Here is a 26,915-nt window from a genome sequence, read left to right as displayed (position 1 = left end):
CCAAAGGACTTCTAAATGCTTTTACTGTATCCTCTGTTCTAGATGATTTTGATATCTTTCCCACCAGGTACTAACTTCAGTAGCTTCTTCTCAACACTAAAGTCTTAGACATTGTATCTGAGATACCTGTAGTTTTCTCCTTAGGCCAGGAGAGTGAGGAGGCGCATCCTTGTCTTCTCCCTTACCCTTCTCCTCCAGTTTCCACAGTCAGTCACAAAGCCTGTAATGTCTAGATCTTAAGCATCTCACTTCTTTCACTCCTCAGAGATAAGTCCTATTCGAAGCTTCTATTGACTTACCTGCACCCAGTCTCACCTATCGTGTCTTGCCCCATCTAAGAGTGGCTGCAGCACAGCTAGAGTGAACATAAGAAGATGCAAATCAGTTGTCACTCTGCTGCTTAAAACCTTAGGTGATTTTTCCATGAGGGCCACAGCAAGCCTGTATGAGTCTTTATCAGAAATTTGAAAAAACTAAAAAGGGTAGCTCTCCTTTCTTTGGTTTAAACAGAGAATGAGTCAGATTTCATACCTGATTTCCCCTCAGCCAGACTTTTTATGTGGTGTGGAAACTGCAACACCTTTTGCCCCTAGAATAAAATCCAGACTCTTCAAGGTGGCTTGTATAACCCTCTACTGCCAATCTCTATAGCATCACCTCTGCCTTTCTTTTACTTAGGGTCTCTGGTCCTGCTATCCTGGAGAAGTTTCAGTCCCTTGAACATATCATGTTGTCATTTACATCTTTGTCAAACCTCTCACTTCTGGAAAAATGTTCTCTCTTCTCTGTCCAGATAACTCCTGTTCACTCTTCAGGCCTTGACAAAAATATTTCTTCCCTTCATGGGACTTCTCAGACCCCCTCATGCAGAATAAGCCTTCTTGCCACACACTCCAGAGCACCTAAATATGCCCTTACGCAACACTCATCAGGATTTATTGAACTTGCTGGTGTGAAATCTGCCTTCTCTGCTGGACTCAGCTCAATGAAGGCAGACCAAGTCATTTGTTCCCCACTGTATCATCTATGTACAGTAACATGTCTGACAGTTCGATGATCACGAAATGTTGATTGAATGAATCAAGTTCATGGACAACACATAGCACACATGAAAGGAAGCATTATTAACTAAACAAATATCTCAGATTCTAATGATTAACATTTTGACAAGCTGAAATCTGCATTGCAGTATAGTGGAAAAGTTTTGTCAGAAGATAATGGTTCTAGACCAGGCTCTGCCACTAACTAGTTGTGTGACCTTAAGCAAGTTTTCCTTATCTACTGTGAACCTATTTTCCTCATCTTTAAAATGTTGAAAATACCACCTGTCCTAGCGACCCACAAGGTTGTCATGAAGCTCAAAGTTGGTGAGAAGGGACAATATTTATTGAGTGTCTACCATGTGCAAAGTCTTATGCTAGGTATGACCATCTACATCATCTCAAAAGACATGAAAAGAGTCTCTGAAAGGTTATTGTTTACCTGAAGATCACAGAAAGTGGCAAAATAAGGACTTAAGTCCAAATTTCTCTGGTTCCAAAGGTTCTGTTTTCTCTGCCTCTTCCTCTATTCCTTTCCTTCCTCACCATATTCCTTCAATACCTGTTTAATAAATTCTTTAACTCATAGGACAAGCATTACTTGTTCTGTGAAACCATATCTGACTCTCCAAGGCATATTTATAGGCACCCATCTCTAGGTTCATATTATACTAATATAATAACATTAGACTTTTTAATTATTTGCTTAGCACAAAGTTTTAAGGAGAAGGGACCATGTCGTTCTGTATACCCAGTGTTTTGCCTGGGTATTATTAGTATAAGTACTAAATGAGTACTTGTTGAATGAATGAATGAAATTCTCCTATCTAGTATTATTAATAAATGTGAAAATATAACTGACTTTTTTTAGTGTTTTTATGTAGTTTTATGTTTATAACCAACCAATAATTAAGGCCTCAATTACAATAGCTCATATGCTTGAGGTTCCTAAGATAGTATAATGAACACATGACACCAGCTCTTATCCAATAATAAAGATCTGGTTTTAGATAAATACATTAAAGATAAAATTTTAAGAATAACTAATAATTGCCTGAAAGGGAAAATATCAAATATGAGGTATGGGGAAATGGTTCAAGTTCATTTTGAATTTAAGTTTTTAAGTTTTCTAAATGGCAACTTCAGGGAGCAAATGTGTAGTTAGTAAACTATACTAAATAGCAAACTACTTAGTTTACAGAACTTGACATATTATTTGTTGTAATGTTATCCTGTTCCAGAGGATTATAATTAATAGTAAAAACAAAACTCAGTTGCAAATTAATGGCTTACAGCACATCAATGGCCTAAACGTGCTAAGAAGACTAAAATAGAGCTGAAGGGCTTTTTAAAAAAATATTTAGATGAAAATGAGTACTGTCTACTTAGTACTTAAATCAAGAAAAAATATAAAAAATACTTTGAAGTTATGTAATATATGATCTAAATCCTTCCTCTAAGACAACAGCTTGTCAAAATGCTAATCATTAAGAATCAAGAGATTTGTTTAGTTAATAATGCTTCCTTTCATGTGTGCTATGTGCTTTCCAAAAGGAAATCTGAAGCCTATTATTAGCTTTACATAGTCACTCCTGACTATCTGAATTAATAAAGAGAACACTGACATCTGTGCTAACAGAAAAAACACAGACATACCATAGACCCGTTTCAGATCGAAAACAGTGGATAATATAAAAACTACATCTTTGACTCTGGAACGAATGTTGCTTCTTTGCAACATATTTGTCTTCCTATTTATTCTATTAGTTTTTTGAAGTAAAAAGAAAAACTCACACAGAATTATAAGTGAGAGCTCACTCTAGATCCTATGAACTGCTTGCCAGAGGTTAGAATTCTGTCAATGGTAGTCATTCTGTATATTGGATTCTGACCATCACTAATACATTGAAAGTTCTCATTCTCTTTAAGGCTCCAGGTCCTAATACAGTATTCTCAGCCTCACACATGGCTAGTGCAGAAAATAGTGAAAGCAAGGGTAAAGAAAAAGTCAGTTTGGAGAAAGCAAAAAAAGCCATAGTATGCATTGCTTTGACTTTGTGAAAAAACAGGGATCACTGAAGTTTTTATTGTTTTAAAAATTAAGCTTTAGATATTGGTCCACTAAAATAAAAAGGAGGAGGAAATTAGAAATCAGTGAACATTGACAGATATATTGCTTTCTAAAGTGACATTAATGACTTTGGCAATGCTGGGTCAACTACTTTATAATTATCTAAGAAAAATGAATAGTCTCCCAGTTTAAATAACTACTATCTTTTCATCTGTGAAATCAAATCATTTATGTAACAAAATTTTACATTAAAAATGACATGTATCTCTGGGGCATTTTTATGAAATAACCAATGAAAGGTGGGCTCCAATGGCTCAAAAGAAAGCAGTGCAGTTAAGAGAAAAGCCTGTCTGGCTTTACGGTATCGATAGAAATAGGCACATAGTAGGTGGTAGAATTCCAACAAAGCAAATATTCATTCTGTTATTCAATTATTTACCATTTATTGAGCATCTATTGTAAGTCAGTCACTACAATAAGCACTGGAGATACACCTTACCTGAGATATGGTCTCTGCATTTAGGGAGCTCATGGATACATAAACAAATACTTTTGTATAAACTATCTAATGGTAGAGGTGTGTGAAGAGTGGGCACATGGATGAAAGAATTATTGGTATTAGAGAAGGCTTCTTTACAAAGGAGGTTACCCTTAGCCAAATTCTACACATGTTTACCAGGTGGAGTAGATGGCAAGGCATTCCAAGCTGACAGAAGGATATTCTATGTCTCAAGAACCATGAACTTTAAGAACAATGTACTTAGGAGTACATGGTTTATTTGGGTAGAGGTAAATAGGAAGTTAGAGCTAGATTATCAAGGACCTTGCTGGGCATAAAAAGGCATTTGAACAGTCTGACATGGTGACAAGACATAAAAGGTTCTTAAACAGTAAAGTGGCATAATCACATTCAGGCTTGAAAAAATTAACTCTGCCAGCTTTGAGGAAAGGCCAAGTCCTGGAGAAGGGAGGCCTGGTTGGGAAGCATTAATAATTCAGGGACTTCAGGTCTGCATGATCCCTAAAATGGTCTCCCACCCTCAAGCTTTTGTCTTAAAATTTCACTATTAGAACTTTAGCTTTACAACTTAGTGCTGATTAAAATAAAAACTATTATTTTTTAAGAAATGGTATGAAAGATAGTGCCTAAGTGCATTAACTGGAGCTGAGCTTGGAAATGTAGGATAAAGGAGACAATTTTCAAATTCTTCACTTTCAGTCATATCTCTCATCACACTGAGAGCAAGCAGCTAGTGCTGATCGGGGAAGGTCCCTGAGATCAAGGCAGATGGAGAGAGAGTCTTCCTTGTTCCCCAGTCAAAGGAACATTGGACATTGTATTCATTTTCTATCTCTGCATAACAAATCACAACAAACAGTGGCTTACAACAACACACACCTATTATTGCACAGTTTACAGAAATCAGGAGTCTGGGCATGGTTTGACTGGGTCCTCTGCACAAGGCCTCACCAGGCTGCAACCCAGGTGTTGGCCAGGGTTATAGTCTCATCTGAGGCAGCTGCAGCACTAATGGTGATTTAGCGTTCCAAAGCTAGCAACAAGGAGAGAGAGAGAGTCCACTGCTTCAAATTGCTAACCTCCAGACTCCCTTTTAAAGGGATCGCCTGATTAGTTCAAGCCCACCAAAGATAATCTCTCTTTTGAGTAACTTAAAGTAATTAGAGACCTTAATTTCGTCTATAAAATCCCTTTACCTTTGCCATAAAACATGTTGTAACTATGAAAGTGATACCTCATCACCCTTGCCATTGGCTAATAGCAAGTTACAGGTCCCACACACACTCAAAGGCAGGAGGCATCACACAAAGGTATGGATACAGGGGGTGAGAACCATAGGGCCACCTTAGAATTCTGCCTATCACAGACACCAAGAGTCAAGTAGAAGTGCTGAAATAACTAGAGCCTACTAGAGCCAGGTAAGCAGGAAACAAATGGAAAACAAGTAGGTAGTAAGTTACCTGGGAGAACATCTGGAGGAGGTTCTGCTATGGGCTGGCTCACTCTGGCATGACGCATGAGAGAAGCCTGTGTTTAAAGGGCTGGGGGCCCCAAAGACACACAGGGCATCAGCTAGCATAGACAGGTGCAAAGGAAAAAGAGGAAAATGTTCTCCCAAAAGTAGACTGTAGAGACAGAAGATAGGAATAGAGGAAAATAGCAGTTTGGAAACTTTTTAACAGAGGGTAGAGAGGGGATTTCTCCATAGCACAGATCTGGAAATATCAAGACTTTTTCCCTCCATTAAAATAAAAAATTACTGCCAGCTTTTCTCCTACTGTTTCACTTTTAGCTACAATGACCATATGTATATCACACAAATATAACTGATAGCAAGGAGATTTTTCAAGAGTTACATGAGTCTAGTAAAGAAAATCAAGAGAGAAAAACTATCAAGCAAACAAATGTAGACAAGATAATTAGAAGATTATATGCAGCACTTAATTTGAGTCACAAAGAGAATTCCAGCTAACAAAGCAGTTATACTTTCACATAAATTAATAGAAGGTAAAGCAAGAGAAGATTGAGTTAATAAAAGATTAAATTGTTAAAAAAAAAAAGGATTTTCAACACAAAAATTCTCTGGAACAGTTGCTTTCTGACTGTCATTTTGGATGAATTAGCACTTGTAGAAGGCTGGCTCTCCCCAGCAGTGACACAACCTCCAGCTTTCCCTGCCCTCCTACCCCAGGACATAAAAAACTGGGGCACAGAATAAACAAAAATTCCAACTCTGCCCATAAGCAGGTTGACCTGCTTGTTACAAGCAACTTTGTGGATTTAAGATTCTGGTTGCCTGGCTGGACTCCTAGCACCTTGCTGCTCTGTATTCTTAGAGTCTAGCTCTACTTACTGCCTACACCTATAGTAGTAACAGTGATACAAATAATAATAATAGCCACATTTATTAAGCTTTTCTGAAGCTACATTAATTATGTGTTATGTTTTCATTTAGTGGTGCTGGCTAACATAATAGGGATAGTATTTTTCAAAGAAGATACTGACATATTTCCATTCTTACACTGTGTTCTATTGGAAACCTCTCTTCTCCCAGGTCTAAGGCTGGAGACTTAATGCCCTCCAGTAGTGGAAGGTTGTTTACTCAGTCAGTAGACTTAAAAGTCAGGCTCCAACTTTGGAACAATCAGAGATAGGTCAATCAGTTAAGTCTGAAGAACTATTGTACAAACAAATAGGAAGCCTATTCCAGAAGAGTAAGGACGTAACAGCCTCTAAGAAATTTTAAAAAGGAAAAGGCTGAATGAGAGAGGGAGGATAAGGAAATAGTTCTCCACATGTGTCCCAAACTTTCTTTTCTGGACTTTGGCCTGGAAAGGATGCAATATAATAAACAGGTATTGGAGAACATAAGAAAAGAGGGATCCAGGCTCCAATCCCATCTGGATTCTAGGCATGGCCACATTTCAGAAAACTTGGTAATTCTGCACAGTATAGACTAGTGAATTCCTGAGAATAAATTTTTCTGAGCCCTACTTATTTTCCTCAAGTATAAATGAGAGCCAGAGGTTCCTGGAGCTCCCAGAAGGGGGCCTCAAATGCAGGTGGGCTGAGAGTCAAGTAGTCTGCCACAGAGCCAGCATGGCAAAAGGAGCAGAGACCAGGGTGGACTGATGGCAGACACACAGATTTAGAGGGTCCATTTTAGCCATGAGATGAGCTGAGATGAGCCAGCCAATAAGAGCTGGCTCTGGACAGAATGATGTTGTCTTAAACACATCACTCACAGGCCATAGGTATACCAGGAGGGATACCCGCAGCCTACTGTCCCTTCTATGCTGCCCTCAGGCCACTTATGCCAGCCATCTGTTAGGAATTTGAGCAAAAGCTAATTCAAACGTTCTCCACTCCTGTCAATTGTCTGATCTTTGCCTTTGTTGGTCACTCTCTAAGGATGACCTTACTTCTGGTTCACAGAGAACATAGGAGCCATCTAGACAGCAAAATGCAAATTGTATCATTTCTCTCCACCAACATTTTTCTCATTGCTCTTAGGTCTCTTATGCTCTTAGGTTAAAGACCAAAATCCTGAACATAGCTTAAAAGGCCCTGCATAATCGGCCTCCTACTCCTTCTGAAGCCTCAATTCCTGCCATTTCTCCTCTTTCTCTAGGACCTGTAGTTTCATGTTTATTTTTGCCACAGGGGTATTTTTAAAAATCTGCTATTCCTTCTTTGAAGAGTAATCTTCCCTCTCCACCTTGGCCTAGTTAATTCCTCTTTGTCTCTCGGAGCCCAACTCTCCATGGCAAAGCTTTGCAGACACCACGATGAGATCAATCACCCTCTTAGATATTCTCCCAGCACTCTGAACTTTCTCATAATGTGGCACACTGAGTGAATATAACTATCGTATGCTGCCCAAATAAACCAGTAGCCTTATTTCAACAAATTTCACTCAGAGTAACAAGTTCCCACCCAATTGTATGCACTAACTAAACCACATTACTCCAATTGCTAACTATATATTTTCGTAATTTTAAGTATTGGAAAAGTCAATATTTTCTTCTTTGTCAAGGACCTACTAACCTGTATCTGCCTTCTGTGTGAAGTGCAGTGTGCACAGAAAGGCACTGGAGAAAAGTCACGTGATATTAGATGGGAAAAAGGAAAGCACAGGAGAGGCATTTTGTCACCTGTCAAGAACTAAGAACAAATTTTGCTATTATATATAAATGGCATTTGATATAAAAATGTTTTTTACAGCTCATACAACTTAATAATAATAAAAAAAACCCAATCCAAAAATGGGCAGAAGACCTAAACAAGCAATTCTCCAATGAAGATATACAAATGGCCAACAGGCACATGAAAAAAGTCCTCAATATCACTAATTATCAGAGAAATGCAAATCAAAACTACAATGAGGTATTACCTCACACTAGTCAGAATGTCCATCATTCAAAAGTCCACAAATGATAAATACTAGAGAAGGTATGGAAAAAAGGGAACCCTCCTACACTGCTGGTGGGAATGTAGTTTGGTGCAGCCATTATAGGAAACAGCATGGAGATTCCTCAAACAACTAAAAATAGGTTTACCATATGATCCAGCAATCCCACTGTTGGTTATATATCTGGGGGAGGGGAACTCTAATTCAGAAAGATACATGCACCTCAATGTTCATAGCAGCACTATATACAAAAGCCAAGACATAGAAACAACCTAAATGTCCATCAACAGATGACTGGATAAAGAAGTGGTGATATATTTATACAATGGAATACTACTCAGCCATAAAATAGTATAAAATAATGCCATTTGCTGCAACATGGATGGACCTGGAGATCGTCATTCTAAGTGAAGTAAGGCAGAAAGAGAAAGAAAAATGCCATATGGTATCACTCATATGTGGAATCTTAAAGAAAAAAAAAGACATAAATGAATTTATTTATAAAACAGAAACAGACTCACAGACATAGAAAACAAACTTTTGGTTACTAGGAGGGGGAGGGGGGAAGGGATGGGAAAAGTTAAATTGGGAATTTGAGATTTGCAGATACTAACTAACATACATAAAACAGATAAACTAGTTCATACTGTATAGCACAGGGAACTAACTATATTCAATATCTTGCAGTAACATGATGAAAAAGAATATGAAATGAATATATATGTATATGTATGACTGAAACATTATGTTGTACACCAGAAATTGACACAACATTGTAAAGTGATCATACTTCATTTGAAAAAAAATGTTTTTATTTTGGCTACTGAAAATTCTAGTCTACTTAAAGCACTGAATTTAACAATCAATAGTTCAGATAATTTGTTTAATGCACATTCTTAAGGAAATAAACCTCGGAAGTGTAATTACACATCATTCTCACTAACCCTTAACCCTTCACATCAGCTCACCCTGAATCTCAGTTTGGAGTCAAAGATTATCTGAGCAGCCTGGCTTTGGCCTTCATGACAGCTGGAGGCCAAAAATTTCCTCAGTTGCCTATGTCCAGTGGCTGCTGGAATAACATTATGTCAGCTTCAGGAAGCCTATTTCCAGTCCACGTAAGCTAATTAAAAGGAAGTTCTTAGTTTGCCTCTCTTGCAATCCCTAAACAGCATGAAAGGTCTATGCCACCTTCTCTGTTCTAATTTTAGTTCTCCTCAAATGCTTCTTCTCCCTCGCAGGAAAGCATCCTATGCTGTTGTGCATTTAAAAGCTTTTATTTTTGTTATTTCTCCCATTTGGAAAGAAGTACTTTTCTACTTTACTCTTTTTAGATTTCCTTGCTCCCATCAGTTTTCTCCAGCAGGAGGTGATGGTTTGAAACTACTAATAAAACTGGAGATAATTAGTTAACCAGGGTAGTTAACTTCCTTAGCAGGGGCCCAAAAGTGCCATCCCACCAAATTCTTCATATACACAGAGGAAAGTTGTTTTGGAAACACTTTCCATGATGAGAAAGCATGTTTTATTACTGGTAAGTCTCAGCTTCTTTTCTCCCAGTAATTCACAACACACATTTCCAGGACAGCCTCATTGTGGAACTCAGGACTCACAGGTCACTCACTGTGGGTTAAGGCGGTTTCTCTATCTTTTATAACTGATACCCTTTACTTTTGATAAACATAAAATTATCACATAGCTTCTTCCCTCTATGCCCTAAGCCACTGAAAAATCACTGTCTCAACTATCTACTCAGCCTACCTACTTGGATATCCACAGCATTTCATATTAAAATGTCCAAAACTCAGCTTTCTCATTTCAATTAACACCAACCCCATCCTTCTAAAGGTCAAGAGGACCAAAAATCCTTGAGTCACACCTTTGGTCCCTTTCATTTTCTCATATCCTACATCTAATCCACCCAAAAAATACATCGACTCTACTTTTAAAATGGAACCAAATTTCTACCAGTTCTCACCACTTTATTTTTTAAAAAAATGTTACTATTTCAATTAATTTTTTAAAAATTAAGTTCCCCCTCCTCAAATCCTGCTACTTAAGGAAAAAAAAAACACTTTGACAACCATTAGGGGTACCCAAGAGACTGAAGTACCTTATTAGATGGGCTCTCAGGGCATTCAGAAGTTTCATATGAGAAGGAGATGCATAGTGATCAAGAGCCCAGAGCCGCCTGGAGGAGAGATTCTGGATGGAACACCACTCTCACAGGACTCTTGGCAGCCAGGGAACAATACAAGAGGTACTGGCATTTCAAAGAGAAGTGGGATAAAGTATAGAAGACGTGAACTCAGATAAAGTTCATCTATTTCATAATTTGTTAAGTAAATGGAAAGATGAAATACGAATGGAGATCAACACAGAAATACAGTTCTTTATAGCAAATACTTCTTCTAAAACCTGTTGTACTGGTTTAACTACAAAATTTAAGGCTATTTCGTGTGAGGAGAGGCTAACTCAGCTGCTTATTCCCATGATTTTAAGACACTGTGATTGCCAGTAATTATAATTGTTTCTGGTTTCATGTGGATCCCACTCTCTGAATCCATCTCCTATTATTCCAGCCCAGTTCTTTGGTACCTTGACTCCAGCAATGCTTTGGCCTCACTGGAATCTCCAAACCAATGGTCCTATGGATTTTTGTTTTATACTGTTACTTGTTCCCTTGTTGTCCCCTTTCTCCTACCTCTCCAACTTAAATTCTATGGTCAAATACTATTCTCACTGCATTCATATTTCCTCATCCCTCACTTCAAAATACCCATTTGGCAAAACCACAATGTATGTAAAATTCAACTCTCCCAAATACTCTGCACCTGCAGTCCTCAACCTGAACAGTGCTGGAGAAAAACAGAACCACAATGGCTTATCTAACTTTAAGCTCATGAACCTTTACCTCAAATGGGCCCTTAACACTGTCAGGCAATCAGACCATGCATGACCTTCTTTGTCCATTCACTCTCTTTCTCCTTGGACAACTCTTTCATTCCCTCTGCTCTTTCCTCAACCTCCACATGTCCTTTTCCATATTCATTCTCAACTAATGCTACTGATTTCCATAGAGAAAAAGTAAACTATCAGAAAAGATCTTCCACAGATTTTCACCACATGAATTCCTTCTCAGCATATGCATCCATATGGGAAACATCCTGTGTTTTTGGACATACCTTTCCCCATGCTCCTATCTAAAGTCAACCTCTCCTCTTGGTTAATAGAACCCATCTTCTCTTTCTCCTGTTTCATCTTATTTCTCCTTTAAAGAAATTCCTTCAAAAGGTAGTTTATATTTGCTCTAAGTCCTCTCTTCTCATTCTTTCTTAAACCTACTATGTTGGGCTTTTGCCCCATCAATTCTAACCAAATCACTCTTCTCATGGTCAGCAGTGACCTCCACATTGTTAAATCCACTAGTCAATTCTAACTTAGTGCTTGTCCTACTCAACTTATCAGCTCCATTTGACAGAGTTGATCACTTCCTCCTCCTTCTTAATAACTTTCTTCACCCAAATTCAGAACACAACGCTCACCAAAAGATTTCCTCCTACTTTGCTTCTTCTCGGACTCCTTTGTTGCTATTTCCTTTTATTACCTCTTTCATCAAGTTCAGGTTTTGGTCCTCTGTCTACACTTCCTCCATATCACCCGTAGGGAAAATGAATTCACTCAGGCTCCCTCACTGGACATCCGGTTCCTAGTGACTCAGCTGTACCATCCCACATGCACAGTACCCATGTAGTGTTATATAAGCATGACTTGCACCACACAAGAGTACTGGTTAGCTCCTATCATAGTTGGCTAGATGCCAGCTTTATTTGCCTTGATATATAAGGCAGATGGGACTTTCCACCATGGCTGCCAGTGAAGGCTGTGTACTCCTCCACAATAAAGGCATGTCAGAAATACCTACAGTTCCGAGAGTGTTCTTCAGTGTGCCCAAATCTGTGAACCTGCCAGGCCTTGAGCGCTTGCAATACATCACCTATATTTCAGTGATGTTCACATTTTTATCTTCAGACTGAACCTTCAGCTGTCTGCTTGACACATCTATTCAGATATCCACCAGGCATCTCAAACTTAAAATGAACTCCTGATATTTCTCTCTGTTCACCAAATCTGTTCTCAGGACCTCTCCCAGGTCAGATGATAATTAAAACCATTCTTACAATTGTTTAGATAAAAACCCTGCAGTTTTCTTTAATTCTCTTTTTCTCATACACTGCATCTACTCCACCATGAAATCCTGTAGGCTCTAACTTAAAAAAGTGTGTCCAACATCCATTAATTTCTCTTCACCTCCACTGCTTCACCTTTGAACTGAGGTGCCTTCCTCTCTTATCCTACTACAATGCTACGATAGCCTTCTAACTGGCCTCCCTGCATGCCCTCTTATCCCCCTTCTCCAGTCCAGTCTCAACACAATAGTTGAAGTAATTCTCATAAAATAGAAGTGACATCATGTTACTCTTCTGAAAGATGTGAATTGGCTCCCTATTTCACTCTGAGTAAAGCCAAAGTCCTTAAAATGACGTATATTAGGTCCTACATGACCCATCCCTCTCTTCCTCCTCATCTAAGAATACTCTGTATTTTAAAGGATGGCAGTCAGATTTGACTCATCTGTTTAAGAAACTTTAGAGCCTTCCTTGAATTCTTCTCCCTCACCATCATATATCTGATCAGTTGCCATGACCAACTGAGTACTCTTTCGTTGTCTCTCTCAAATCTATTTATATTTTCCATTGCTGATGACATGGCTGCTCCCCACCTCCAATCTTACCTCATCTCGAATCCATCCACTACATATTAATACTAGGGTGATCTTTCTAGTTAAATGCAAACTTTTCATATCATTCCCAAGTCTGTCCACTTCCAAAGGTCTCCCCCTTTAACCACCTTTTTTGGTGATTCTTAAGTTGATACTTGGATTACATAATATACTGCCCAACAAGTAGGAAGCTTTAATTATAATTTGGGCTACTTTTGAAATGGTTCTCTGTTATAATAAATTTATTGGGTCACTTATTCAAAGTGTTTTGCAGCATAAGGTTGTATTGGTCTTTTTTGTATTCACACTTGACACTTTGCTCAAGATTAATTTTTTGTGCATGCAATCATTTATAAAATAAATGGTAGATTTATCCATTAATTTAGATTACACTTTTAAGTCAAGAAAAGGTCAGCTATATCAGCATGAGTACAGACCTATGTTAGGCTCTTCTTATCTTAAAATTACTATAGATTTTAAACAATAATAATATTAAAGAAGAAAAGTAATATTAAACAATGATGACAATATTGAAGAAGAATATTAATTTTCATAGTTTACAAAATGCTTCACATTTTAAGTAAGCTCATTGATTACTACAACTACCTGCAGAGTAGATACTGCTTCCCCCTTTCAGAGAAGCAAATTAAAAGATCAGAGAAGTTAAGTGATTTGATGGAAAATACCTAGCAAATCAGTGACAGAACTGACTCAGGAACTCATTCTCTTTCAATATCTACCATGTTGTAAAGCCTTTATGTGCAAGTTCTTAAATACAAAGTATATATAACAAACCATCTAGGTGTAAGACAATGAAATCCTACTTTTCTAGGTAGACAAATTCCTAAGTTAAAAATTTTACTTGTGAAATTTAAAGTTTTACTTTTTCATGTAAAACAAATCAGCATTGTCCTTCTACATTATTATTAAATATCGGTCTATTCTAAAAATTTTGAAATAACATGGAGGTGACGTGCTACATTTGGAAAGCATAGTAACATGCTATTTGAAACCACTTCAATTGTTAAAAGGTTAAATTCTGGTTCTGTTTAAAGGTCAGAACTGAAAATATCCTGATGATTACTATTTCTCCACACATTTTGGATGGCACCGCTAAAGTCCTGGTGGCAATAAAACGTGTGCTCTTATCCTCTCCCTCTGGTGGTCACGGTAGAGAGAGGACACCAGGGGTCTGGGAGTAGACCCATAACTTCTCTTGGTTTTAATTTAAAAACTAATTAATAAATAATATTTCTATCTATCCCAAAGGATTATCAAAAATTTTTTAAAAGTTAATCATCCGAAAAACTCGAGTGCACTAAACAAAATAAAGCTGAGATTTTCCTAAAGGCAATAATCAGAGTACTTGTCATTCTCTTCTTCTTCGGATTTTAAATCTAGAACTAGTCATTTACAAGTATTTACTGAGTAATAATTACATTCTTAGAATTCTTTCCGGTATCCACATATGACTTTAATTTACAAATCATATCCCATGTCTCCTCTTCCACAAACTTGCATCTGGTGCATAGCAGATACATAATAAATGCTCATGCTCACTGAATGAATGCTAGGCTTCATGCAGACTTCAGAGAATTATGTGAATATCATAATGACAACTACACATAAGTTACTAACATTTATTGAACCCTATGTGCCAGACTCTGTTATTCATTCCACATGCAGAGGGTAACTTAACCTAATTAATTAATTGTTAATTTAATTCTGTAGATAAGAAAGCTGAGGCATAATGAGATTAAGTCTCATAGCTGGGTAAGAGGTTCTGCCTCTTAGCTGGTAATCAAACTTATGCAGCCTGACTTTAGGTGCCTACAATGTGTCAGGGACCCATTCATTTTTGCTTACAATTATAGAAAGAGGAGAGAATACAATAAATATGTAAATAAGGGAGCAATATAATTTTACATAGTAAATAAGGCTATGGCAAAAAAAAGGATGACTTGATAAAAGTGACCAGAGCAATGTAGAAAAATAGTTAAGAACATGGATTTTACTACAAAGTTTTAATCCTAGCTTTGTCATTAGGGCTTTTATTTAGTTATTTATCCTTCTTCTGTTTTTTCTTGTCTGCAAATAATAATACTTAATTCATATAATGGTAATGAGGTATAAATGAGTTAATATACATAAAATACCTAAAACAGTGTATGACATATAGTGTTATTTAAATATTTGCTTAAATGTTTACTTCTTATCATATTAAAATATTAAAGTATTAAATATTAAGTATCTAAAATTTTATAAATCAAATTTAATATTTAAAACATTAAATATTAAAAATATTTAAGCATTTGCTTAATATTAATTATTTATTATTATTATTCTCCTTTTTGCATCTTTGTTATTATACTTATCACCATATGGAGGGCTCTACTTAACTGTGGAGTTCTTGGAAGACCTTTATGAGAAAGTTCATTTGAACCAAAACCCAAATGACATTTAGCCACATGAAAATTTGACGACAGATTCCAGGCAACAAAGTATTATAAAAGCCCAGGGCCAGAACATAGCATTTTTCCTCACACTCCTCCTCTCCAAGTTCACTTTTGTTTGAGTAGATTGAAAGCTCATTTAGGCCACTGTCCAACTCAGTCTTACCAGACAAACTTGATACAGATTCTCTAGCCTCAAAGCAGCTATTAATAAAATCGTGTATATGAGTGAGTTTATACCACTGTGTGGAGAGGGGTAAATAGCGATGGAAGAAAAGCATTCCTAGGTCTCTGGTTATTTTACTACCATATAGCATGAAATCACCATCTTTAATAGCTAACCACTGAAAGGCCATTAATGTATTCAAAAAGAATATCATACCCGCACTGATAAAAATGGTAAGGCTCCACATTGCCACACATGTAGGTGAACAAAAAACACAATGCGATTTATATGAAGATTCCTCTAACTCATAAAGGCTGTAGTTTTAAAAAGTCAAAAATACAGCTGCATAAAGTGAACTGCTTTACCTGTATGGCCAGTTCCCTCGTTCTTGACTTCTGTGGTTGCCACAGAAGAGGTGGGTGGACTAACAGGAGGGCTGGAAGTAAAGCTTGTACACCCTGTAGATGTGCTGATTTCGAAATATTCTTGGTTGTGATTCATTCGATGAAAATCCAGAGAAGACACAATAGATGTTCGTTGTTTAGGCTAAAATAAATGAGCGTGATGAGAGTATTAATATGATCATGTTCATCTTTAGGCCAATCTCCCCATCAATTTAATCTAAGTGATTATTTTTTCAACACTATCTAGGTTTTTAGACATAAAATACTGTGCTTTACAGAGAGACACTAAATAATCCCTTGATTAATTAATGAAAAAGTTGTTTAAAGAAAAAATATTATGGCATAGTTGATAAAATAATTTAATTTTTTTGTTAGATTCTCCCAGAACACTGCAAAAATAGTGCACAGAATTTCTCTTAATGATCAATTCAGAAAGTTGCAATTTTAAGTCACCTTTCATTCAACTAACATTTATTAAACATTTGGCATTTGCCAGACCCTGAGGGTATAGAAACTAATAATAAAAGGGCCCCTACAACACTGAAGCTTAATTAAGGCAGTTCCATTGTTTGATTCTCTATATAGTCTGAGGAATTGGTGGCATTCAATATTGTCTCCAAGTACCATATGCTGAAATTTAACCATTAGAATTAAGTAAAGTTATATAGAACATCTTCCAGGAACTAAGAGTCTACTTGATATTTGTAGTGAACTTTGATTTTCTTTTTTAAGGATTTTAACTAATCCCCAAATAGCAAGAGAAGTCAATTTAAACATAAAAGGTAAAACCATGGAGTAACACCAGAAATAATCTATACCCTTTGTCAGTAATGCATTGTTCCCTGTAGCAGTTTTCTGGGTTTTTCCATAGTTTTAATTCTATTCACTTTTTTTCCTGCCTAGCAGAACTTCTAACATAATTTTTCAGAAAAATTATAGTCTTTTTGGCTCTCCAGATTGTGTACACTTCCCAAGAATTAATCTAATTTTTTTTACTTTTTATCCTCCTTACTCATATTAATGAAAAATCAACAATCTCTTGTAACAATTAACAAGAGACTAACTACCATCTTTGTATAATACAGTGTTTAGTACTTTACTTTCCCCAAAGTACAATAAACTTTTGGTTTACTAACACTTTCATCACCCTCAAATACTTGCTAATTTAATCACTGAACTCCACAATTATTTTCCAGCAAAATATTCAAGTTACCCTGTCTCTTCCAGCTCATCATGTTTTTTTTTTAAAAAGATATCACTCAGTCTATAATCTAAAATAGAAAATGATACTGAAAATGTCTGTATATTACAGAGTTTTTTACATAAGAGGTAAAAAATATCACAATATGCTTTATATTTTTAGCACTGCAGTATTTATATGGAAGAAGTTGAGAGGCATAAATATTGTTATATAAAAGACCGTTAGTCATTTATTATATTATATATTATATAAACTCATAATAAAATTCCAGTTGGTACCCACATAGGACACAGTTGTTTCTGAGGTATGAAAGATTAGGGTTCAAAGCCAGGCTTGATTTATCATGAAATGTCTGTCCTTGGAGCTACTGAATCTCAATTTCACATTCAATGTTCTTTCCACTAGACTACATAACAGCAATTAAAAGGCATGAAATATGACACTGGCTCCAATGGAAACAGGTATGTCCATCATCCTGGTTTTATTTTATCGTACTATGTTTTGCTTTTGTTTTACTTTGTATATAGGCAATGGACTAAATTTAAATAATGTTTCTTACAAACTTTATAAGGATCAAGCCAACTGACATATGTGACTCCTTTACTTCTAAATATTTCTTAAATATATGTTCCTGAACCCTGACCACCTAGCATTTAAATACATTAAGAGCACAATTCATTATGAAATCATGAAAGCAAATAAGCTGTTTTTTCTGCATTAAGTCATTCAACAAATATTTGCTGAGTGTATACTAAATTGAACATAGGGTGTATATGTCTTTTTTAGTGTTTTCATTTTCTTTGGCTAAATACCCAGGAGTGGGTACAGCTGGGTCATATAGTAGTTCTATTTTTAATTTTTGGAGGAACCTCCATACATCTTCTATGCACCAATTTACATTTCCACCAGCACTTCACAAAGGTTCCATTTCTTCATATCCTTGCTGACACTTGTTATTAGTTGTCTTCTTGATAATGGCCATTCTGACAGGAGTGAGTAATATCTTAATGTGGTTTTGATTTTTTAATATTTTATTTTGCATCCTGTGAACTTGTTGAATTCACTTATTAGTTGTAGAAGGTTTTTTTTTTTTTGTAGATTTCTTGGGATTTCCTACATAGACAATTAAGTCATCTGCAAGCAAGAACATTTGTATTTCTTCCTTTCCAATCTGTATGGCTTTTACTCCCCCCACCCCCACTTTTTTCTTCATTGCGCAGGTTAGAACAACAGTGGTGAGGAGAGCAGACATCCTTACCTTCTTTCCAATCTTAGGAGGAAAACAGTCAAAATTTCACCTTTAAGTATAATGCCAGCTGTAGAGTTCTGGTGGATGCTCTTTACCAAGTTGAGGAAGTTCTCTTCTATTTCTATTCTTCTGAGAGTTTTTTTTAATCATGAAAAGGATCTTGAACTTCTTGAATGCTTTTTCTGCTTCAATTAATATGGTCATGTGGTTTTTCTTTTTAAATTAATTTTCAAACATTGATCCAATCTCATATCCCTAGAATAAACTGTGCTTGGTCATAATGTATTAATAATTCTTTGTATATATTGTTCAGTTCTATTTAGTAATATTTTGTTAAGAAATTCTGTGTCTGTATTCATGAGGGATATTGCACTATAGATTTTGCTTTTTCTGTTGTTGGGGGTTTTTTTGTTTGTTTTCTTGTTTTTGTTTATTTTTATGTACTGTCTGGCTTTGGTATCAAAGGAATACTAGATGGCTTCATAAAATGAGTTGGGAAATATTTCCCCCTCTTCTGTTTCAGGAAAAGATTGTTTACAACTAGAATCAATCCTTCTTTAAATGTTTGTTATAGTTCTCCAGCAAAACCATGCAAACTTGGAGATTTTTTTTTAATATTTTAAACTTATGAATTCAATTTCCTCAGCAGTTATAGGACCATTCACATTATCTTCTCAATACTGGATGAATTATTATAGTTTATGTTTTAAGAAAAATTGGTTCATTGAAGCTAAGTTGTCAAATTTATTTAGGTAGAGTGTTTTGTAATATTCCTTTATTAACATTTTGATGTCTACAGTCTGTCATGATATTCATTTCATCCCTGATAAAGGTAAATTTGTATCTTCCTCTCTTTTTTCAATTTCAGTGTAAGAATAACAGGAGGTAATTATATAATAATTTACAGAAGTTATGTTCTGAGTAGTCAAAATAGGAAGTATATATCACTGTGTGTATGAGAGAAGAAAATCTTTTGCAAATAAAGATGTAGTGAACCTATCAAAAGTTATTCTGCTTTCTAGTCCTTAATTTACATCATCACTTTACGAATAATAGCTCTCATTAAATACATGTTGTGACAGGTATCTTACATATATTTTCTTCTGTAAACACCACAACAGTTCTGCCGAAGTGAATATTATTCACCACATTTTACAGATGGGGAAATTGAAACTTCTCAGAGGATACTCAGTAACTTTCAAAGACAGTTTTAGAATCTGGCTCTCTCAACATTTGAATGCAATACATATGCTTCATATTTGCACCATGCTGTGTTTTCTCTATAATTACCCAAAATGTCTTTCTATACAATAAGAATAACAATGCTTTTGTTTGTTTGGTAAGAAAATGATAGCTTAAAAGAACGTTTCTCCCAGGATATTTGTAAAAGCAATTGCCATGAGGGTTATTACCAAGAAGTAAATGACAGATGAAAGAAGTTAAGATTTCAACCAGAAATATGTGGTAAAACAAGTTTTTACATGGATGAATTTAAGACAACATGAAGTTTTAAGAGTAAGTATACAGAATTTCCCTCAGAAAAAAACATAATCAATGTCAAAGTAATTTATATCATAAGATGACAGAGTTTTTTTAAGAAGCATTTAAATTAATTTTAGCTAACAATTTCAACTCCTTTTTTCACTAAGTATTTTTAAAAACATTTATCAAAATGCACCTTAATAAAAGTTTTTTCTTTTCTCCCTGTCCCACCTCTAGCAAGGGAATATTCAAAAGACTGATAGGAAGGAGTATATGGATATAAAGCAAATTAAAAAAAAAACATAAACTGTGTAACCAATTTATAAATAATCTAGAATTGGCAGGATTTATATATAAACTTTGCTTACAGTTCCTTTAAAGAAACAAAATCATTAAATTCTGAAACAGCCTCTAACTGTAAAATCTCTTCCCTCATCTCCATATCAATGAGCGTATTGAGCACTCAATTTATTAGTGTCCTAAATGCAAAAGCACCTGTCTGTTTCCTGTTGGTTCCTAGGGGTAAAACTTATCAACACCTATTAGCAAGACAATGGGATTTGGAGCAAGACAGAACTGGATTCAAATCTTAGTGTTGGTACTTACAGTTCAGTATTTGCACCTGTAAATGGGGATAATACAAACTTCCTGTAAAATTACTGTCAGAATAATGAGATAATGTAATGAAGCACTAGGTTAATGCCTACTTCAGAGTAAAGGATTGATAAATATTTGTTGTCTTCCATAGATGGAACTTGATTAAAAGAAGATATTGATTAAGTTAAAACATAACACAGATCTCCTGATACCTGGCAGAATAACTAAATCAAATGGAGAAGACAGTGGCAGGACCCCAGTGATACACTGACATTTGCAGAGTGAGAGTTGAAAGGAAAGATGGAATCTGTCAGATTGGAAGAAAACATGGCACACAGACTTATTTTACCAGCATTTAAAACAGCTGCCCTGGAAATTGTAATAACTGCCTAAAGCAGAAAGCTGTCAGGAGGAAGGGTCTCTGATGGGAAGTAAGAGGCAGAGACTGTGGTAGAATCTCTCAGAAGAGCCACCCACCCTAATTTGGAGAAATGAGGGCTCAAGGCCATGATGGATCATGGAGCTGGGGAGAAATTAATCCCAAATAATCTATTACTCCGCTGTAGATAAGTAATTTTAGAAAACATGGTATTAGGAGATCCAGGAGTGGTGGTGACTTTATCAAGCAGAAATTGAAGAGGTTGTTAAGAGTTGGAAAGGCATGCACTTGATAGTAGCTTTGGAGAAATAAGCCAGTCATTAGGTACATTTTGAACCCACAGAAAACGTTAAGTTGAATATCAATGTTCCCTGGTACAGTGGCTCACTGAACAAGGAGAATATTCAGCAGAAGATAATTTTGCTGCTGGGACTGCTTATGCTTGGCTCTATCATCTTCTCCACTTCCAAATTAAAGAGTATCAAGCAATATTAACAAAAAGACAGACACAATGCCTTCCCTCATGGACCTCATATTCTAGGGAAAAAGACAAACATGGAATGGAGAAGTGAAAAGTGCTATGAAGAAGCAGAGGGTTCTAGGGAGACCTAGAATGAAGGATCTAATCTAACTTGGGGTGAAAGGAACAAATTCTTTAAGGAAGTGACATTTTAGCTAGTACCTGAAAGAAATTAGCTAAGTGAGTGGGGTTGAAATGAAGTCAGAGGGAACATCGTGTGCGATGATTCTGAGGCAGGAAAAAAACAGAGACAACACATGTAAGGAACGATAAGGTGGTTGGTGCATTTGGAAGACAAAGAGTGGGTAGCAGAGTAAGTGTGGGCACCTCTTTCCAGAAGTTTGTGAAGTGGAAGAAAATCAGTATAACTCTAGGGCTAAGGGAGACATTTTTATGATGGCATTGACTTGAGCAGACTGAAATGCTGGTGGAAAAGAGGAGATAAAAAGATGTTAAGAGGCGTAAACTAAAAGGAATAGAGCACATTGAGTTTCCTGAGGAGACAAGGGGTGGAAATTAGAAAGCATGTGGGAAGTTTGGTTTTAGGGAAGGAAAATGGGATACCTTCATCTTAATAGGATATAGGAAGAAATGATGGACTCAGGAAGGTTTTACACATTTTTGGCAAAATGTTGAGGCAATACTTCATTGATCACTTCCAATTTCTCTGGGAAGTGAGAGTGAAGTCATCTGTAATGGGCTAGGGGGAAAATTGGGTGTCTGAGACAGTAGAATTCAAAAGTCACTGGAAAAGATGGCACTCAAGCCGACCGGAGAAATTTAGGTCTGCTGAGTAGTGTTAAAGGCCCAACTGAGACTGAGAACCATGAATTTATGATGTTAAATTAAGATTATTAATTGATTTATTTAATTTCTCAATACAGGTATATAACTGAAAATGGCCTGTTAGTGTCTATTTACTTTTGCATTTTATTCACTTACTGTGTATATATACATATATGTATATATAAATGAACCATTGCTTTTTATTTATTTCAGTGTAATATAAGCAGGGAAATAAGATTTGTGATTACTATATGTTTATTATGGATTATATACTTTATCAATATAAAATATCCTGCTTGTTCCTAATGCTTTTTATCTAGAATTCTAGATAAAAAGAATTTTTCCACATTAAGTTTGTAGCATTTTTTTTCACTTTAAAATGTGTCAATTGCATCATACAGTTAGTTTACATTTTGATGTAAAAATCTTTCCTCACAATGGAACTGTTTAACTCATTTCCATTTACAGTTATAAGTATTCTATTTAATCTTATTTCTGTCATCTTATTTTACAATGTTCATTTTTGGTTTTGCTTTTTTCTACTTATTTTTATTTTATTCCTTCTCCTTCTCTTTCCCTTCTTTCCTTCCCTTTCTCATTTTCTTCTTTTTTTCTTAAATGATTTGGATATCCTAATTGTTGTGCTAGTAGTAGTAGTCGTTTTAAATTCCCCCATGTCATTAAACATTTTCCTTATCTAAAGGATCATTTGAAAAGTATATTAGAATCTATACCTCTATAATATGCTATGGATATTGTCACCACTTATGATCCTTCACTGGTTTCATCTACATGGTCTTCCTTTTCCAGCAGGATTCTCCCATGCAAGTGGAAGGGCATGGTCAAGGCTGAGAACCAAAATTGTGTGATAAATGGGAAGCCCATCTTCATTTTCCAGAAGGAAGATCCCAACAACAGCGAAAAGGATAATGCTTGTGCTAAACATATGGTGGTTTTCACTGGTATCATCATACCCTAGAAAAGACCGAGGCTTATCTAAAGAGTAGAGCCAAGAGGGTCATCATCTCTGCTACTTTATCGATGTTGCTGTATGTGATTATAATAAACCATGAGAACTGTCATAATTCCCTCAAGATTGTTAGCAAGGCTTTCTGTATCAACAACTGCTCTGTTTGCCTCCCTTGCCAAGGTCATTCATGATCACTTTAGCATTGTGGAGTGACCAATGACCACAGTCCATGCCATCACTACCCACAGAAGACCACAGCTGGTAAACTGGTATGACTGACCCACTGCTCAAAATAATATCACTGCATCCACTGGTTGCTGACATTGCCTAGGCCACGGAGAAGCTGATTCTTGAGCTAAAAGTCCAGTGGCATGGCCTAACAAGTCTCCATCTGGAGAAAGTTGCCAAATATGATTACATCAAGAAGGTGGGGAAGCAGATGTCAGCTGGACCCCTTAAAAGGGGAGGGCATCCCAGGCTACACTAAGGACTGAGTTGTCTCCTGTTACTTTAAACATGATATCTTCTCTTTCGCCTCAGATTCTGGAGCCGACATTGTCCTCAAAGACCACTTTTTAAGCTATTTCCTGGAATGACAATAAACTTGACTTCAGAAACCATGTGGCTTCTGGACCACCAACTTCAGCAAAAACATTCAATGAAAACAGACCCTCATCTGCAGTGAAGTCCCTTCTCATTTGTATTTCTCAACTCATTGAAAATTTCCCATCCTTGATACAGTTTCCATCCAAGGTTTCTTAGACAAGAAAAGGAATTTAGAGACTATCATCAGTACCATGCCCTATAGACTCTATCTAGCAAGAAAAGCAAATGAAAGAATATTTCTTTCCTAACATAAGAGGAGAAAATTTTGGTGAATTAATCAATCATGGGCAGATGAGCAGGTTAAAAATGATATCATATGAGAATATTTAATATCATGAGGAAATCTGAGAATATATTCTTTAGGTGGAAAAACAAGTTACAGAACAATATGCACACTATGATGTAATTTTTAAAATTAGTACATGTATGTGGAAAGTCTAATTATTAATAGTAATTATAACTGAGGGTTGACTTTTTCTTTATAAATTTCTTAGTACAAGTATTCTTTCCCATAATATCACACTGCATATTTTAGTCACAAGCTCTTCATCAGAGAATACTAGTTTTCTCTAGTTAAGATTAGATTTTCACAAAAATTTTTTTCTATAACCTGATGACTATTGCTTGATTTTGGTGGAGCTCTCAAGTCAAAGGAATTTTAAAATGTGGACAGCAGAGTGAGTAAGGAAATTAGAGTCATGAGATAACCTGGCACTTAATACATATATATTCCAAAATAAATTAAAGCTGAAGGCAAGACAAAATAGATTAAATGGGTTTAAAAAGTCACAATTTTTGAAGAAACCAAACCTTCAAATTTGGTGTCAGGTAAAAAGAGGGACAACAATAAACTGCTTTCAGTTTTTAGTGTGGAAGTGGAATAAGTTGCTCATTCTCAACAATTCATAAAGTATCATGAGAAATGTTCCAGTACACAGGAGAGGTTAATTCAGGAGAAAGAATCATAGTGACTGGACAGAGTACAGGTACATGAGTTAAATTTAAAACTGTTTAAAGAAAACTTTAAGAGGTTATTGCCACATGTTAGAGCCTTTGCATTTATTCACTTCTTTAAATTTTTCTTCAAGATTAAATATTGTTAAGCTCACAAAATTTATTTCTGAGAACTTCTCTAGTCATTCTTTCAAAAAATTGTAGAGTACCTTTCACATGTAGGAGTAGGGAGAGATGATGGTGGGCAATGTCAGAAAGGGCATCCTTGAGAAAGCGATGTCTAAGTGGAGTCCTGAAGGATGAGTAGAAGGTAAAAAGGTAAAAACCCAGACCAAGGAGTAAGAAATGGAGAATGGACAAGTTTGGAGGAGAAACGTTGGCATATGTTTGGAAAGAACACGGTGCTTTGGAGGAAATAAAATGAGCCTAGAGTGGAGATGGGGGTGTGGGTATATACAGAAGAGAAGAGAGGCTCAAGATGTCACTCTAGAAACAGACAGGAACCTGGTCATAAAGGCCTAGTAAGTGTGATGGCTTTATGTTTAATCAAGCAATAGTGATCAAACCTGCTTTAAAGGGTTTTAAAGCTAAGGAATGAATGAACAAGCTCTTAGGAAAAATGGTATATATAGCACATGGAGAAACAATCTGCGTTTTACATTTTCTATTTAATTTGAATAATTTTTTTTCTCTTGTATTGATAGCAGAAGCAGATTGGTACAACTTACATACACATAAACACACAGAATAAAGACAAAATTAAATCACTCATTTTACATCACACACATATGCACACACATATATTACAAATTTGCAAGTAATCAATATATGCATACACTAGTTTATTTTATAACAAATTCACATATTTAAAATTGCCATATAGTTAGTCTCTTATATGATTAAATTAGTCTTCCAATAATATCTTTTTAATATTCTGGCTTCCAATCAAAAAGAAAAATTTTCATTCCAATTTTTGCTATTAAAATAGTGCTGCAATGGATATATTTTATATATTTCCCTCTTTCTGAGCATTTCATTGGTATGAATGAGAAACTACTAGACTAAAAATAGTATAAATATCTTTTTTGGCTCTTGATTCACATTGCCAAGAAGACTTACAGAAACATTTCCACCATTAATCTACAAGAATGCCCATAACGCATGCCTTTACCATATACTTATCAAAAGGATTTTTGATTAAAAACTTTTTAGTTTTAATCATTTTTAAGCTAAAATGCTATAATTTCATTTTGAATTTCTTTGATATGCAGGGCTGTTAAGCATTTCTCTTTTTGTTTATTAGATATTCATCTTTTTCTTTCTTGAATCATCTAGTCATATTCTTTGCTTTTTCCATAGACATATTAGTCTTCCTTATACTCTTATAAGAGCGCTTTGCCTATTAGAGTATTAAAAGTTTGTTTATATTTATTATAATAATCTCCAGCTCATCTGTTACTTGCTTTCTATTTTAATTGCAATTTTTTGATGCAGTGTGGCTTTTAATTTTTATGCAGTCAAGGCTAGTTACCTTTTCCTTTGGGATTACTTTTACAGCTTTCATGTTAAGTAAATGCTAGTGTCTCAGATTAAGTTTGAAATATTGACAGCCGGTGTCTCTATCATTTCAAACATTTTGTTAGTTAATAGAGAAATGACTGCTGAGCTAATCATTTGTAACTGTTCTGACAGAAAGGAAAAAAGGGAAGTATAAAGATGAGAAAATAAGAAAATATCTCTTTTAGAGTTGCCATTAATCACTGTCACTACTTTTTTAGAGTGTATTGCCTTATGTTTGTTTACATAATTGAACTTATTTAAAATAGCCTTTTCTCTCATATGTTTTCATAAACTTAATGATCCTCTTAATTTATTATTTCATGTATAACAGCAATTATTATGTAGATATCCATTTGTGTTGATATCTTTGTTGCATTTTTTTATGGAATCCAATGGAAGTTACAAGACTGTTTTAAAGCGTCTTTCTGATATTCAAGAAACATTTAAGAGAAAAATAGTCTTAATTAAAATAGCAGTATGGCTTGGTACATGTTTCATACAACTTTCCTAAGAAGTCATGTTAAATTATATCCACTCAGTGAATAATTATTGTCAAGTTCTTTGCTAAACACCACAAATCAAAGAAGAAGAATTTCACAGACTAGTGGGGGATCATTTGCAATTTCTGCTTTTATAAATAGTAATGCAATTAATATGTTTTCCATAAAATTTTGCCATCTTTTCTGATGCATAAATAGACTCCTACAATACCCATATAAAATAATATGGAAGTACACACATAATGCTTAAGGAGCATAGTAGA

General features: G+C 35.6%; 1 protein-coding gene across 4 annotated transcripts in view; it reads right to left on the bottom strand.

Annotated features, from left to right (window-relative positions):
• Positions 1-26,915, bottom strand: part of ANKS1B (ankyrin repeat and sterile alpha motif domain containing 1B) — an 862,484-nt gene that overhangs the window by 516,479 nt on the left and 319,090 nt on the right. For all 4 annotated transcript variants that reach the window (XM_072973193.1, XM_072973192.1, XM_072973191.1 and 1 more), the window contains exon 12: positions 15,810-15,990. In XM_072973193.1, the coding sequence (XP_072829294.1) occupies positions 15,810-15,990 (181 nt within the window). The remainder of the gene's footprint in view (positions 1-15,809; positions 15,991-26,915) is intronic.

The sequence above is a fragment of the Vicugna pacos genome, chromosome 12 (genome assembly GCF_048564905.1).
Source record: "Vicugna pacos chromosome 12, VicPac4, whole genome shotgun sequence".
Lineage (NCBI taxonomy): Eukaryota > Metazoa > Chordata > Mammalia > Artiodactyla > Camelidae > Vicugna > Vicugna pacos.
Note: the sequence above shows the minus strand (reverse complement) of the source record. Positions and strands in the feature narration are given on the sequence as shown.